General features: G+C 40.5%; 1 protein-coding gene and 1 long non-coding RNA gene across 4 annotated transcripts in view; one reads left to right on the top strand and one right to left on the bottom strand.

Moving 5' to 3' along the window:
* LOC311267679 overlaps positions 1-16,930 on the top strand; it is an 86,512-nt gene that overhangs the window by 23,045 nt on the left and 46,537 nt on the right. The gene's annotated exons all lie outside the window — the stretch shown is intronic.
* On the bottom strand, positions 3,394-15,493 carry LOC311267671 (myosin heavy chain, fast skeletal muscle-like). The gene is made up of 40 exons (XM_084370865.1): positions 15,411-15,493; positions 15,079-15,301; positions 14,684-14,827; positions 14,405-14,561; positions 14,265-14,292; positions 14,065-14,176; positions 13,885-13,977; positions 13,737-13,800; positions 13,523-13,621; positions 13,329-13,432; positions 13,107-13,245; positions 12,809-12,927; positions 12,563-12,712; positions 12,305-12,475; positions 11,893-12,199; positions 10,327-10,403; positions 10,151-10,238; positions 9,945-10,062; positions 9,704-9,827; positions 9,476-9,612; positions 9,080-9,335; positions 8,646-8,888; positions 8,380-8,556; positions 8,062-8,207; positions 7,862-7,952; positions 7,361-7,750; positions 7,104-7,230; positions 6,898-7,016; positions 6,326-6,522; positions 6,055-6,238; positions 5,784-5,949; positions 5,485-5,609; positions 5,062-5,370; positions 4,777-4,980; positions 4,561-4,686; positions 4,262-4,432; positions 4,045-4,149; positions 3,866-3,961; positions 3,629-3,760; positions 3,394-3,504 (listed from the first exon to the last, which is right to left on the bottom strand). The coding sequence occupies exons 2-40, from the start codon at positions 15,280-15,282 to the stop codon at positions 3,487-3,489; spliced, it is 5,817 nt and encodes a 1,938-aa protein (XP_084226991.1). The 5' UTR covers positions 15,283-15,301; positions 15,411-15,493; the 3' UTR covers positions 3,394-3,486.

Below are 16,930 nucleotides of genomic sequence, written 5' to 3'. Positions count from 1 at the left end.
ATTGTGTTTGTTTTTTTTCTTTTGCAGGAACCTTCTTCTTAAATGTGATAGAGTATATAAATGGAGTATATCAAGAAAATTATTTTTGAATAATGTCTAGTCAAGACTACCACCCAGGTTACTCTGCGATATAATTCTGGGCAATATGCAAAAGTAATTAGCAACAGATTAACTTCACTGACTAATCACGAACAGTAAAAACTGAGGTCAAAGTGAATACACTCACCTGTGATGGAGGTTCAGTTAATGCAGTAGCTCAGAGCTGCCTCTTTTATAGAGGGTGGGATTGCCTGGTCAGCAGCAGTCTCTCGCTCGGTTTGGTCATGGCATCTTTTCATCCTGTTGCTTATTTGTGGCAGTGATGTTTAAGGACAGGGTTTGCGTAATTCTTTGTGACTACAGCTTAAAAAATAGAGGATACATTGTGATGTTAAACCAATTGATCTGAGTTGATTTGAGTTGATTTGATTGTAACCTTGGATGTGATGTGGACAATGTGTCTGTTTAAAATTAAATCATGATTAAATTCTTTCATAAGGCATGTTACCTATAACCAAAGTCTCTCTTCAGTTCCTCAAAATAGGAAATGCAGCACAGAGCAAAGAGTTGCTGAAATTGCACTTGCAAAAGTTGCTATGTGAGAACATGAAAATATTCCAGATAACAAAATAAGGCTTACTTAGAGAGAAAGAAGCAGGTGTTTATGCATTTCTGCTCTAAGCTGTCTTGTAAGTTACAGGCTTGCTGCTTCAAATGTTGGTTCACTTCCCTCCTCGTGTGCACACATGTCAGTGATGGCCAAATTCAGTTATTCATTTCATAGTGCAGAGTGTGGTTTGTGTATGATTCCAATCATTATAATTTCTTTAAATGAATGGACAGCTTTGGGGGTTGGTTTTGAAAAGTCTTCCAAATTCCATTAGTATTCAATTTCAGGACACTTGCACATTTGAGTTCACCCCTAAATGACACTAATATGAGAGTTGTAGTTGTATACACATGTTCATCAAATAATAAAATGCATCTTTAATACACTTGTAGAGGTTGTACTAATATCATTACCATGAAATGTATAGATGTGGTTGTGCTGTATTTGACCTTGTAAATGAAAGTCAGAGCACTGTATTTGTGGATTTTACATTGCATTACTGTTTTTGAGTCATGACAGATGAATGCAAAGAGCTTAGTTTTGGAAATGTCCCCAAATGTTTGTGGTTTACAATTACAGGAGACTGGCACATCTCATATTCCTGTAATAAAAGTTTAGACGAGGCACTATCCATATCGTTTAATCATCTGTTGGATGACTCCCTAAAGGGACATGAAAACGGTTGGCAACTCCTTTGAGATCAGGACCAAAATAAATTCCACACAAGGCGAAATGAACTTCTCCAGTTACTACATTTGATACGAAGGAGGTGACATCTATTCAAGTACCATGATAAGTGCCCTGGAAAATCTTAAGGGGTCATGTCATTTATAGCCTTTTTGAGTCAAAGTGGCAAACCACACATGTACACATGGAAACACTAAACCCCTATCAGAAAGTGGGTGAACTGTTTTCTCAACTTTTTTCTTTCATTTCTTCTCATTTATGTTGAGTTCTTTTGAGTTGGCTCTCAGGACACATACTGATTTGAGCAGGTGGTGTTTATAATAAAAGTGTCCAAGTTATTGACACCAGTATTTTCCACCACTGATTAAAGATCTTTGCTCCTGATATTGATTACATCATTTAAGTAAGATTTTTATCAATCTAAGAATGGATATACAGCACGTTCAGAAAGTATTCAGACCCCTTTACTTTGTGAGGGGGTCTGAATACTTTCTGAATGCACTGTATATTTTGATTAACAATGTGTGTTTGTGTTTGTGTGTGTGTGTGTGTGTGTGTGTGTGTGTGTGTGTGTGTGAGAGAGAGAGAGAGAGATATTGTGTGATTGTATGTGTGTTTGTGAGACATATACGAAAGATATGGGAGAGTAGAGGGATTATACCGTTAACCAGCAACCCAGAAGCCTTTATCTGCTGTAAAGAATATATTTTGAGTTCATCCAGGGAGTTTGTTATGTTTGTAATAAGACAACCTGGATGATCATCAAATCTTATGCCTATCCTCTGCCAGCCATTTCTGAGATCCTTGAGTCACTGGCATTCTCAACTGTTTTCACCACCCTAGATCTTAACAGTGGTTTTTGGCAGGTGGAAATAGACCCTGAAAGCCAGCCCCTGACTGCGTTTGTCACATCTTTTAGATTGTTCCCTTTTTTTTGTCATGCCATTTTGTTTGAAGGGCACTCCAGCCACCTTCCAAAGGCTGCTGAATCATGTGCTGCGGAGCTGCCTTGGAGACTGCTGCATGGTGTACCTGGATGACATTGTCATCTATTGTAAAGACATCCATGCCCCAAACTTAAATTCCTGGGTCATGTAGTGAGTATGGATATAGATCGGGGAGATCCGGCAAAGACGAAGGCGCTGCGTGACTACCGGGTGCTAGCTCCAGGCTTATTCGCTGGGTGCTACACCTGCAGGAATTTTTACTTACAAAGTAGCATAATGTAGTTTAACAATTCACCTGATGCTCTTACACAGGCCACTGTTCCGACCTCCCTGGCATTGTATTCACCTTCTCTGGCATGTGACAAAAATGTGTTCCTTTTCCCCTGACCGATGAGGATATCTGGAAAGCTCAGAGGAACGATCCAGAAGTCCAGAAAAGTATATGAGGCACTGCTTATGGATGACTCTTCTTCTGGGCTAAATTTCAAAATCCTCTGGACTGATTGCAGTGGATTCAGATCACCTGAAGGCTAAAGAGAGGTGGGAAATGGCACCCAGGTGGGACTCACTCTCATTCTGAATCTGCCCATGACAAACTGCTGACTGCACACTTCAGTTTTTCACATTTTATTTCATTGGGGACTTGAGAGCTTGTAAAAGCACATTTCAGTTTGATTATCCCCTGAAGAGGTGTGTGTTTATTATACAAGTAGTTGACATTTGGCATTCCCTGTAGAGATACATATTTTTGTTTATATTTTTATGTAGGTTGGGGCTGGTTTGTAAGCATTTTACTGCCAGTCCCACCACAACATCACCAGTGTTTCACAAACCATGCCACCAATGGAAGAACTAAGCTTTTTAAAAGTGCCAACTGTGTTTAAAGCAAAAGGTATTTGAAAAAATGTCTACTATAATTACTAAAACCCCTGAAAGTATTATTCTTGTACCATATTGAAAATGATTTTCGCTTGTTGATCAGTACCGTGCTGCAAATAGTCTACCATACGACATAACATATATTGCATAATTGCTCTCCTTAGTTTTGGACTGATTTCTCTGGTCAACCAAATAAATTATTCGTCAGAAAGGAAGTGACAGGATTCAGGATAATGATGACAGTTATCGTCTTTATTGTAAATAGCCCCCAACCATGATTCATATTTTATGAACTCTGTTGAAAGGCCGAAAGGATGATGACACTTACTCAGCAGAATCAGACTAAAAAAAAGAGAGATGAAAATCTATTATTATTATTATTTGGGTATCATTCAAGATGTGATATCGATTCACACTGTCATCAGTGAAAGTTCACAGCATTGAATCATTTTAAAAACAAACATACCTTTCCAGCGTCACGGCTTTTGACTCTCAGCTTGTTGACCTGGGACTCAGCGATGTCAGCGCGCTCCTGAGCTTCCTCAAGCTCATGCTGAACCTTCCTGAGCTTAGACATGTGGGTGTTAGCCTGCTCCTCCTGTTGAGTGTTTGGAAGAATGTTGGCGTAGTTACTAGACAGTTAATAGTGATGTTATTATTAAATCAGCTGTCAACAATGTGACACGTTATGTATTTGACTTACAGCCTCCTCAGCCTGTCTCTTGTAAGCCTTCACTTTAAGCTGCAGCTTATCAACCAGATCCTGAAGTCTGTGCACATTCTTCTTGTCCTCCTCAGTCTGTACAGATACAAGATTATACAGTATGTGAAGAAGAATAGGGAATGAATTAGAGGTTAGGGGAGTTTTTCAGTACGGCTTACCTGGTATGTCAGCTCCTTCACTCTCCTCTCATATTTGCGGACTCCTTTAACAGCATCACCTCCACGTCTCTGTTCAGCTTCAACTTCAGCTTCTAGCTCACGCACCTGTAATGTGATGATAAATAATATATCAGTCTTCCACGCAAAGATTGAAGTTGAAGTAATAAAAAGTATAATAAAAGCGATGTGCCTCCAAATTTTTATATACAGTTCATACCCTGGACTCCAGTTTCTGGAGCTGCTTCTTGCCACCCTTCATGGCGAGGTTCTCAGCCTCATCCAGACGGTGCTGGAGGTCCTTGACTGTGACCTCCAGGTTCTTCTTCATCCTCTCCAGGTGAGAACTGGTGTCCTGCTCCTTCTTCAGCTCCTCAGCCATCATGGCAGCCTGAAATGATGCACAGTTGAGAAATATAATTTTTAGTCTTGATATTAATGATAATAATGATAGATAATAATTAATGACGTGTAAACAAGTATTTCTTGAAGCAGTATTTACATAAAAACAAGACTCACATCAGTAATAGCCTTCTTGGCTTTATCTTCAGCATTTCTTGCTTCCTGAACAGCATCATCCACTTCACCTTGAACCTGGACGAGGTCAGACTCCAGCTTCTTCTTGGTGTTCATAAGACTGGTGTTCTGAATATTGACCAAGATTAGACGGTGTTTATTAGTATGTGTCTCACATCTTTGATTAGATACAATTCTTTTGAATTAACGAAATCACACCTGAGAGTGAAGCAGTCCGACACGCTCACTAGCATCAACCAACTCCTGCTCAGCCACTTTGCGTCCTCTCTCTGTCTGGTCCAGAGCAGCTCTCAGCTCCTCAATCTCAGCCACCATCAGGCCATTTCTGCGCTCCACCATGGCAACCTGCTCCTTCATGTCTTCCTGTCCTCTGACAGCATCATCAAGGTGCAGTTGGGCATCCTGACATTGAACAGAGAAAAAGAAAGTTTACATAATTTCCCTTTGATTTTTTTTTACATTTAATAATCAAACAAATCTTACCTTGAGTTGTCCCTGGACATTCCTCAGTTGTTTCTGGGCCTCAGCAGCCTGCCTGTTTGAATGGCTCAGCTGAATCTCCATCTCATTCAGGTCTCCCTCCATCTTCTTCTTGACTCTCAGGGCATCATTCCTGCTCCTGACCTCAGAATCAAGAGTGCTCTGCATGGAGTCAATCACCCTCTGGCTGTTCCTCTTGATCTGCTCCATCTCCTCATCCTTCTCTGCCAGCTTCCTGTCAACCTCACCTTTGATCTGGTTGAGCTCAAGCTGAACACGGAGAATTTTGGCCTCCTCATGCTCCAGTGTGCCCTTAAAAAGTCACAAACACAACAGAAGATATTTTTGGCAGAAATAAATTTAAAATGAATACATTTTAACCATGTATTTTATCATTGTGGTCCAACAATGTTAGCAAGATTTTACCTCAGCTTCCTCCAGTGCTGACTGAATTTCAGACTTCTCAGTCTCTACAGTCTTCTTGGATTTCTCCAGCTCATGGATACTCTTTCCAGTCTCACCAATCTGTTCAGTCAGGTCTGAGATCTCCTCTGTAGAGCAACCAAAGTCAAATATAGTTAGAACTATACGTGTAGATTACATCTGGAAATATCTGTCAGTGCTTTTACGACCAAATATTGCTCATAGACTACACTACTAGAGGTCAAAGAAGAACCCTTACAATGACTATGATCGTTACATTAAATACAGTAAGATTGACATACGCTGCAGGTTCTTGTTCTCTCTCTTCATGGTCTCCAGGTGATCCAGAGCCTCCTCATAAGAGTTCTTCATCTTAAACAGTTCAGTGCTGAGAGAACGAGCCTCCTTCTGAGCTCCTTCCAGCTCTGCCTGGCCCTCCTCAAACTTCTGTTTCCATTCTGCAAGGACCTAGATTTGTATAGGTCAAAATATGTTAATTAAATGACTATTTATTAATAAAGGTGCTTGTTTCTCGCTATAAAACTGGTGTTGATTACCAGTTTAACCATTTACCTTATCAAAGTTCCTCTGCTTCTTGTCAAGGTTGGCAGCCAGAGCATTGGCTCTCTCAACGTCAATCATGAGGTCCTCCACCTCACCCTGCAGCCTCTGCTTGGTCTTCTCCAAAGAGGCGCACTTGGAGTTCACAGCCTCAATGGATTCCTCAGCATCCTGCAAGCGCTGGGCAAGCTTTTTCCTGTAGCGAAGAGGAATTATTTGTGCTTAAGTGAACAAAGATAGCAAAAATTGATTTATTCATGAAAAAGTAGAAAGGATTATATACTTGGACTCCTCCAGCTCCTCAGTGCGCTGGATAGCATCAGTCTCATATTTGGTTCTCCACTGAGCCACCTCACTGTTGGCCTTGGACATTCCTCTCTGCAGCTCAGCTTTGGCCTCCTGCTCCTCCTCATACTGCTCTCTGAGCAGATCACAGTCATGGCGGGCTGATTGAACTGCATGGGCCAGGGCATTCTTGGCCTGTTGAACATGACAAAACATTAGTATCATACCTATGAAGTGGAAAAGGAAATAGTAAATAAGTGCTTTTTTTTTAAGTTTAATCATTTTGATGTAGCCATTTAGTTTTGAATCCTCAAGACTACTTCTGCATCAATCATATTTGCTACTCAGCATCATGTAACTTTTCATTATTGGGCAAAAATGTAATTCGTAAAAGGTTCACTCAGCAATAATAGCAGTATGCCTGGATGTTGTTGCTGTGGGAATAGATTCTTGAGCTTTGATCTTTTAAATCTTATTACAGTATTATGGTACACATTTTGAATGACTACATTTGAAAAGAGAATATACCCCCTGTTAAAATGTAATAACAGGGCATGTAAACTTGTTTACCTTGACTTCCTCCTCAACATGTCTCTTAAGCTCCTCAATCTGCTGAGTGAAGGCCTGTTTTCCTCTGGTCAGCTGGGAAACAAGAGCTTCCTTCTCTTCAAGCTGGCGGGAAAACTCACCTGAATGACAATGTATAAATGAGATTTTTTATTATCAAAATTCTCATTAATAAGTTCCATCAGTAGTTTTTATTCCATGACACTCACCATTCTCTGTCAGCAGTCTTGCCTTTTGTCCATTAACGTCGTTCAGCTGGCGAACATTCTCATCATTTTTGGCTTTGAGCTCACTCAACTGGTCCTCAACAGTTCTGCACATTTTTTCCAAGTTGCCCTATCAACAACAAAACATGATGTACGTTGAGTTTTTTTTTCTAAATTTAAAGCTGCCATATTCATTGGTTAGATATCATGTTTCTGAGCATAACAAAGGCAAATACCTAATCTTTAAACAAACGACTCACTTTAGATTTAGCAACAGCCTCCATGTTGCTGGAGAGGTCATCGATCTCCATCTTGTACTCGCTCTTTTCCTTCTCCAGCTTCTGCTTGACACGCTGGAGGTTGTCGATCTGCTCTCCCAGCTCTGCAACACTGTCTGCCTGCTTCTTGCGGAGAGCTGATGCGGTAGCTTCGTGCTGCAGGGTTGACTCTTCAAGATCACGGCGCAGCTTCTGGAACTCAGCTTCACGCTTCTTGCTCATCTCAATCTGAGCAGCTGTTGCTCCACCAGCCTCCTCGAGCCTCTCACTGATCTCCTCAAGCTCCCTGGAGAGGTCAGCCCTCTGCTTCTCAACCTTAGCCCGAGCAGCCCTCTCAGCCTCAATCTCTTCCTCCAGCTCCTCAATACGAGCCTAGATTTGATGAAAGAAGGTTTATTGACTTGAATATAATGTGTTGTTTTTGATTTACTGAGTCTGATTTGCATGAGTAACAGCGTATGTACTGTATGTTTGATATGTCACCTGGAGCTCCTTGATCTTCTTCTGAAGCTGAGCACCGAGAGACTGTTCATCCTCAATCTTGCTGAGGAGCTGGCTGGTTTCAAATTCTTTCCTTGATGAGGATACAAAGAAAGCTTTCACTGTCACAGTTTGTACTGTTGTTGGAGTGTAATGTTTGAGATGCTGAAAAGAGGATTAATAACCTAAATCAAAAACCTTACTTTTTGATTTTCTCATCAGATTGCTGTTTGTCATTCTCCAGATCCATTATGGATTCCTGGGCTAGTTTCAGATCTCCCTCAAGCTTCCTCTTGGCTCTCTCAAGGTCCATGCGGAGCTTCTTCTCTTGCTCCAGTGATCCCTCCAGCTATCACATGACAGTTAATGATAAATGATTTGTGGTATTCAAATGACAGTGTGTCAATACAAAGAAACATGATTTACAATATATATTATTCTGAATTTGTATCATGGAGTATCAATTAAAACACAAGCTACTTGACAATAGAAAGACACAATTGAAACAATTGTTGTCTTACATCGTCCACTTGCTGTTCCAGCTTTGTCTTGGCTTTGGTCAGAGTGTTGACTTTGTCTTCCTCTGCTTGGAGATCATCAAGTGTTTGCTGGTGGCTCTCTTGGAGGGCTTTCTTCTCCTTGGTTAACTTGGCAATAGACTCATCTTGAGATGCCATCTCCTCTGTCAGGTTTTTCACCTAAGATGATGTGAAAGATGCATTATTTCCATCACATTATATTCATATGGTCTGTGTTTAAATGAATGTGGGTTTAAAATAATTCAAACCTTATTTTCTGTGGCATGTTTCTCCTTCTCCACTTTAGCCAAAGTGAGCTCCAAGTCATCAATGTCTTTCTTCAGCTCAGAGCATTCGTCCTCCAGCTTCCTCTTCTTGGCAGTCAGTTCAGCATTGATTTCCTCTTCATCCTCCAGTCTCTCGGTTGTCTCTTTGAGTTTGGCCTCGAGTTGGATCTTGCTCTTAATGAGCCCTTCACATCTTTCCTCAGCATCAGAGAGGTTATCGACTTCCTATTGTACATAATGAACATACAATAAGTTTAAAAGTTTGCAAAGATTGATATATTCTCTGGTATTGGAAGTCAGTAAAGGTATTTGGCCTCTTCTTATCTCACCTAGATATCTGAATGAATTTAAGCAGCATGGTACAATTAGTGAAGTGGATATGTAATAGAATTACACTTCCTTGGTTTCCTACTTACTGAAGCCACTTGGAGTTGCAGGTCATTCTTCTCCTGCATCAGAGAAACCATCTTCTCCTCCAGTTCCTTCTTCTTGGCCAGGGCAGTAGCCAGGTCTGTTTTCATCTTATCATAGTTCTCCTTCATCTGCTGCAGCTCCTTCTCAGTCTCAGCACTCTTCAGGAGAGGCTTGATCTTGAAGTAGAGATTCATCCATGGCCAGTTCTTCACATTCATGAATGAACGGATGTTGTACTGGATTGAGAAGATAGATTCTCTGGAAAATGAGATTGATGTAGAAAGTGTCATTTCTTCTGAAACATTATTTTGCAGAACTTCTAAGTCTAACAATTGAAAAAATATATATCAACTACATAATTGGACAGTACAGTTTACTGTACAGTAAAAGAATCCTACCTCCTCTCCCACATCTTAACAAACTCCTTCCTCATGACATATCCTCTGCAGAGAGCCTGAGTCATGGTCACCAGGGCAGCCAGTTTCTCATCTCTCATCTCCTCCAGCTGACCCAGCAGACCAGCTTTGAAGAACACCTATATTGTCAAGTGGGGCAAATTAGCATTCAGTGCATATGGGTACAACGGGACAACCACACAAGTAAAGCTGTAGTCTTTGAGGATGAACCTTTGTGTGTCCAAACTTGTACTGAGTGTGGTCCACATCAATGGAGCCCAGCAGCTTCTCTGAAGCTTTCTTGTTGTCAATGAACTGTCCCTCAGGGATGACACTGGCATTCAATACTTTGTATCTACAACAGAAAATTATGTTGTTCCTTTTATCTTCCTCCCACTTTTTCTTGGTGTTTACCATCCTAATACCTCTAACGAAATCAACTTGACTTGCTTATAATGAAAACTGCAGTCACCTCTGCTTGAAGTCACCGTAGAGGATTCTGCTGGGGAAGCCCTTTCTGCAGATTCTGATGCCCTCCAGCACACCATTACACCTCAGCTGGTGGATGACCAAGAAGTTCTCCATAAGACCTGCACATTGCAAACTCATTGTATCAAAACATTTCTTTACCATACCATGTCACACACAGCGCACAAATCTGGGTTATGCGCTTCTTACCTGGGGTCTTTGTTTCATTGGGAATCAGACAGCGGACAAAATGAGGGTGAGTGCTCCTCAAGTTGGTCATCAGCTTGCCCAAGTTCTCCTGTGGATGAGCATCACAGAATAATAGCTCATCATTATTTTAAGATGAGCTTGTTAATTGTTGTCCAAAAATATGAAACAATACATACCCTGAAAAGAGCAGACACAGTCTGGAAGGAACCACCCTTCTTCTTGCCACCCTTCTTGCCACCACCACCAGCAGCCTCTATTTTGCAAAACGTGACATTTTATTAATGGTATCAAATAATAATAATAATAATACACTGCAGTAAGTGGTTTAAGTTTTCTTCTGTGTTGAATGTGTATTTTTCAATTTCAATTTCAACCAGCTGCACAATATTGATTTGTATCACTGGCACTGGATTACACAGCAGTAACTGTTAAAACTTTTTGTCTCTGGAATGTGGATTTCACTTTTTAAAATTTACCTAAATGAATATTTTACCACAGAGAAGTTACCAGTTTCTTACTTGGCCCAACTCAATTAAAACACACACACCGTTTTTTACCTATCGCCACAAAGTCATTAACCTGACTCTCGCCAGATGAATTTCGTTCCGCCTAGCTCCGCCCAGCTTCCCTCACATCCATCTGGGATCGCTTCCATTGAGAGAGATTTCTGCACCAGATTTTATGGTCGAGCCAATCAGGACGCAGGGTGGGAGTTTCACAGATGTGACGTAGTAGAGAAGCGACTGTGAGACTGTTTTGATTCAGACAACAATGGCGGCTCGCATCGAGGATGCAAGCGTCAACATTGACGCTGCTATTTCATCCGTGTTGTCCAATCTACCCACTATTTTTTCGTTGAAAGAACATCAGAGAACGGCTCTGAAGGCTTTTGTTGGCCTCAACGATTTAATAGCTGGGGGAGCAGTAGGTGTTCGGGGTTGGGGACGCAATTTCGACGAAGTCGGTTCCCTGTCCCGTTTATGTGCGACAGGCGCCTTTGCACTCACTGATGTTTCTGATGAAGTCGATTGTTCAGAACTCGGTTCTTCTTCTGCTTTTTGCCATCCTCTAAAAGTTGCCAGAGTATCTTCGAGTCTGCCGATCAAGCGAAAGCACCGCATGCATATCCGAAATGACCGTACCTGAACTTGTAACAATGTTAAACCTAGTTCTGTAAGTCGTTCGTCTATACTTTTTTGGTTGGCTTCTTTGTTAAAAATCAGTTTGCTGTGCACAATGGTGCCTTTTATCCGCAAATTTTGATTGCACAGACGACATTTGTCATTTACCGACATTGCGCTGATTGCACTGACTGCTGCTATATCCAAGATGTCGGCTGTTCTGTTTTGATTTTCCCTGCGTCGCTCTCATCAGCGTCACGGGTTGGCTTCGATGTGAGTGGTTGAAGTAGCACGTCAATAAAGATGACGGACAAGTGGCGTATCCAATCATATGCAAGGATTTTTGATAAGGCCCAGCCTTCTGAAACACATCTCCTATGGAGCGATCCCAGATGGATGTGAGTGGAGCTGGGCGGAGCGAAATTCATCTGGCGAGAGTCAGGTTACAAAGTCATTGCACTGTCTGTAACTTTCCAAACTCCACTTTTCAGTAAGCAGCCAATAGCTATGAAAAGACATGGCAACAATGCTCACTATCTTCAACAGTAGAAAATAGGAGGTTAAAACATCTGTACTGGGTACACAGAGTTTCTGATAACTCTGCTCACTTTTATTTCTTACCATCAGCTCCAGCCTTGGCTACATACAGCAAGGCCAGCAGTTTATTTGAAGCTTTCTGGTACAGCTGAACAACTGAGTCGTTCAGGGGGTCCTTGTTCTTGTCCAGCCAGCCAGTGATATTGTATTCCACTGTACCAGCATAGTGAACCAGGGCGAAGTGAGCTTCAGCCTTGCCCTTTCCAGGCTTTGGCTTCTCAAAGGCCTTGGTCTTGCCAAGATGCTGATCATGCAGCTTGTTCTTGAAAGTTGTGTCAGAGGCCTTGGGGAACATGCACTCCTCTTCAAGGATGGAGAAGATGCCCATTGGCTGAGAAGAATTTACATTTCATGGTAAGAAAAAAATGTACCTGAGGAAGCAAACATCTGTACTTGAATCAAGAAAACTATCTAATTTAACAAAGTGATATGTTACCTTCTCGATAAGCTCAATGCAGGCAGCCAAGTCCATACCGAAGTCAATGAACTCCCATTGAATGCCTTCTTTCTTGTACTCCTCTTGCTCCAGGACAAACATGGTGTGGTTGAAGAACTGTTGCAGTTTCTCATTGGTGAAGTTGATGCAGAGTTGCTCCAAGCTGTTAAACTGTAGTTATAGAAAAACATTTAATTTCATGCCAAAATAAATTTGAACCCTTTAATTTTTCAGAAAGGTTGATTTTCCAAAACTTACATCAAAGATCTCAAATCCAGCGATATCCAACACTCCAATGAAGAACTGTCTTGCCTTCTTTGTGTCCAGCATCTCATTGATACGGATGACCATCCACAAGAACATTTTCTCATAGATGGATTTGCACAGAGCGCTGACAGAATTGTTGACCTAAATATAAGGATTTAGGTGTGGATTTATGAGTGATATTTTTATTTGGAAATTTAAATATTTCCCTTTCCAAACACCAAACTTTCGCCTTATTACCTGTGGGACGGTCTGACCTTTGGTCACCATCTCATTGCCGACCTTGACTCTTGGGTAGCACAGAGCTTTCAGCATATCAGCTGAGTTCAGGCCTAGGAGGTAGGCGATTTTATCAGCCTCTGATGGAGAGAAAAACAAGAAGTTACGTGAATGAAGGAATGAATGAATGAATATTTTGTTTTCGTGTTTGGTCATTAACATGACCCATCCCTGATGGATTATACATACACACTGACTTGTGTAGTATCTTACACACCAGAAAGCTTGCATGATGAGAGTGTATTATTTTAGAAATTACCCTCATTGCCATCTGGTTCAGCCTGCTCCTCACGCTGCTTCTGCTTGAATTTCATGCCGCCATGATGAATCACAGCTCCAGTCAGCTTGTAGATGCCCATTTTCTCCTCAGCATTAAAGCCCAAGATGTCAATAGCAGTCTGCAGTGTAAATAAAGCAAAGTTGTTGTCATATTGAACATTTTCCCCTGTATACTATCTCTTTAACTAAATTGTTGTCTTACATCCGTTGCAATGAACTCCTCCACATCATCGATGCTTTTCACAGTGATTTCACCCTGACTGATCATTGGGTAGTCATAGGGGTTGGTGGTGATCAGAAGAGCCTCTAGAGAAGGACAGTAGAATTACATAGTATCGTTTGATGTTTTTTCTGATATTGTTAAAAGTTTTATTTAAAATTGGTGTAGTAACATACCCAAGAGCTCAGGCTTGTGGCCAGTCATCAGCTGGTAGAAGATATGGTAGCTCCTCTCAGCAGACAACTGGAAGGTGACACGAGACTTCTCCAGCAGATCTAAGAACAAGAAAGTTAAATTGAAAACGTTTCTGTTTTACAGTATATTGTGACTTTATCAGAGCTTAGATCATAATTTAAATGGATATTGACGAATGCCATGGTTGAAACCTACATGTTTCAATATCAGCTGAAGCTAGCTTGCCAGTAGTGCCAAAGTGGATCCTGATAAATTTACCCTAGACAGCCAGAACATTAATATCATCAGTTTTTTTGAAATGTAGGAATGAAAAAAGTCTCAAGATATTTTCTCCTGTACTTACAAAACGAGAGGAGTTGTCATTCCTCACAGTCTTGGCATTACCATAGGACTCCAACAGAGGGTTGGCCGCAACAATTTGGTCCTCAAGAGAGCCCTGCAAAAGAAGATTTGAATTACATGAGCTATACATTCAAATTAACTTTCCTTTGACAAACACTTTCATCTTACACAACGTTTTTACCTGAATTTTGCTAGTTTGTGTCTCAGACTTCTTAGCTCCAATAGCTGCAATTGTTGCAAAGTACTGGATGACACGCTTGGTGTTGACAGTCTTTCCAGCACCGGATTCTCCACTGGGGTACAAGAGACATATTATCAAGATTTTGCTTCATTATCATTAAGTTAATAAAGGTTTAGCACAATAGTGTGTTTTATACTCACGTAATCAGGATAGACTGGTTCTCACGATCTGAAACACAAACATGAATGCTTCACATGAGTTTTCTTTTTCTTTTAATAAATATCAATGGAAGATTTTACCTCTGTGTGTTTAGATTCCAACACTGATATTTTTACCTTACCAGTGAGCATGAACTGATAGCCATTGTCAGAGATGGAGAAGATGTGGGGTGGAGCCTCAATCCTCTTCTTGCCTCTGTATGCTCCTACACATTGAGCATCATATACGGGAAGCCACTTATAGGGATTCACGACAACGCAAAACAACCCAGAGTAGGTCTGTAATAGTAAAAAGCATAAACATAGTGTGATTTTATTTAGATTTTGTTTGTTTTCCATTTAGGTACACATACTCTATACATATTTCATACACATTAAATTAGCATAGTGTGGAAACTCACGTAGATCATCCATGATGCATAACGCTCTTTGAGGTTATACAACACGCAAGGCTCATTGAGGTGGGTCATCATGGCCATGTCCTCAATTTTGTCATACTTGGGAGGGTTCCTGGGATGGATGTCTTCCTCTTTTACTGTGATCGTCTGAACAGCAAATACAGTAAAACATATTTAACTAAGAAATAGCTTCAAACAGAAAAGTTCATCACATGGATCACATTGTTGTTCACAGTGTCAGTTTGAGCCTGAAATACAATGAGAAACAAATAGTTCACTGAATGTTTTACTAAGGTATTGTTTTAAATAAATGTTAATCCTATCCTTGTATATACAAGGTGTCTCAGATGGAAATTGATTGAATAGTTTTGTTGAAAAAAGTAAAATGAATCACTTACCTTTCCACAGTCTGTATCCACCGTTGCTTTTCCACCCTCTCTCTTTACAAGTTTACCCTTGAGGTACATCTCCGCAGGCTCAGCCACAAAAAAGGAGGTTTTGGCATCAAAAGGAGTGGTTTGTGCCTCAAGCCTCTCCTTCTCTGGCTTCCGGAGGTAGATGGCCGCTGGGCCATAGGCCTCCATCTCTGCGTCTGTGCTCATGGTGGCACTTCAGTGGAGACTGAAAAGATGAAGTCCACAATAGTGTTAACATATTGACATGACATTGCTATGGTCTTCTGCCCAGCTGATTATGGATATTTAAAGTTTTTTATGTTGAAATCTTTTACCTCAGCTGGTTCTGAAAACAACTGAGCGTTGGAGTCTCTGGTGGAGTTGGGAGATCCTGTAAATACATGATTAAACATGAGTACAATAGCTTGTTTCAGATTGGTTTTCTAATTTCAATTTTTTTCTGTGGAAATTTAGCCAATCAGAAAACAGATGAGGGTAAAGATGGCAAAATGTTTATAGACAAACTGTAATGAATTGAATTATTAAAGTCAAAGTCAATCATTTACCATTAAAGTACTCTTCCATCCCCTCAACTGCCCTCGCTACCAGAGAAATAGTATTGCTCTTAATGATCAGTCAGTATGTATGTGATGAAACAGGTTGTGTATTAGATGCAAATACAAACTAACAAATTGTCTTAAATGTGATAGAGTATATAAATGGAGTATATCAAGAAAATTATTTTTGAATAATGTCTAGTCAAGACTACCACCCAGGTAACTGTGCCATAGAATTCTGGACAATATGCAAAAGTAATTAGCAGCACATTAACTTCACTGACTAATCAAGAACAGTAAAAACTGAGGTCAAAGTGAATACACTCACCTGGGATGGAGGTTCAGTTAATGCAGTAGCTCAGAGCTGCCTCTTTTATAGAGGGTGGGATTGCCTGGTCAGCAGCAGTCTCTCGCTCGGTTTGGTCATGGCCTCTTTTCAACCTGTTGCTTATTTGTGGCAGTGATGTTTAAGGACAGGGTTTGCATAATTCTTTGTAACTACAGCTTAAAAAATAGAGGATACATTGTGATTTTAAACCAATTGCTCTGAGTTGATTTGATTGTAACCTTGGATGCGATGTGGACAATGAGTCTTTAAATTTAAATCATTATTAAATGCTTTCTTAAGGCATGTTACCTATGACCAAAGTCTCTCTTCAGTTCCTCAAAATAGGAATTGCAGCACAGAGCAAAGAGTTGCTGAAATTGCACTTGCAAAAGTTGCTATGTGAGAACATGAAAATATTCCTGTCAGTCAAATAAGGCTTATGGAAGCATGGATGTCAAATTACTTAGAGAGAAAGAAGCAGGTGTTTATGCATTTCTGCTCTAAGCTTTCTTGTAAGTTACAGGCTTGCTGCTTCAAATGTTGGTTCACTTCCCTCCTCATGTGCACACATGGCAGTGATGGCCAAATTCAATTATTCATGTCATAGTGCAGAATGTGGTTTGTGTATGTTTTCAGTCACTACAATACTTGATTTAAACGATGCTGAAGGTGGGATTTGTTTTGAACATGTTTCTTTAAATGAATGGACAGCTTTGGGGGTTGGTTTTGAAAAGTCTTCCAAATTCCATTAGTATTCAATTTCAGGACACTTGCACATTTGAGTTCACCCCTAAATGACACTAATATGAGAGTTGTAGTTGTATACACATGTTTATTAAATAATAAAATGCATCTTTAATACAAACTTAGAGGTTGTACTAATATCATTACCATGAAATGTATAGATGTGGTTGTGCTCTATTTGAACTTATAAATGAAAGTCAGAGCACTGTATTTGTGGATTTTACAT

The sequence above is a fragment of the Pagrus pagrus genome, assembly GCF_965226575.1.
Source record: "Pagrus pagrus genome assembly, chromosome: 13".
Lineage (NCBI taxonomy): Eukaryota > Metazoa > Chordata > Actinopteri > Spariformes > Sparidae > Pagrus > Pagrus pagrus.
This window is presented reverse-complemented; position numbering and strand designations above follow the sequence as displayed.

Bases quoted from the DNA above. Each gene is read 5' to 3' on its own strand.
- LOC311267671 (XM_084370865.1), bottom strand. From the start codon at position 15,282: ATGAGCACAGACGCAGAGATGGAGGCCTATGGCCCAGCGGCCATCTAC. The intron at 9,613-9,703 runs GTTCATCCTCAA...TTGACAATATAG, and splicing joins ACAAGTTTGGACACACAAAG to GTGTTCTTCAAAGCTGGTCT. The intron at 7,751-7,861 runs GTGACATATCAA...CATCAAATCTAG, and splicing joins AGAAGATCAAGGAGCTCCAG to GCTCGTATTGAGGAGCTGGA.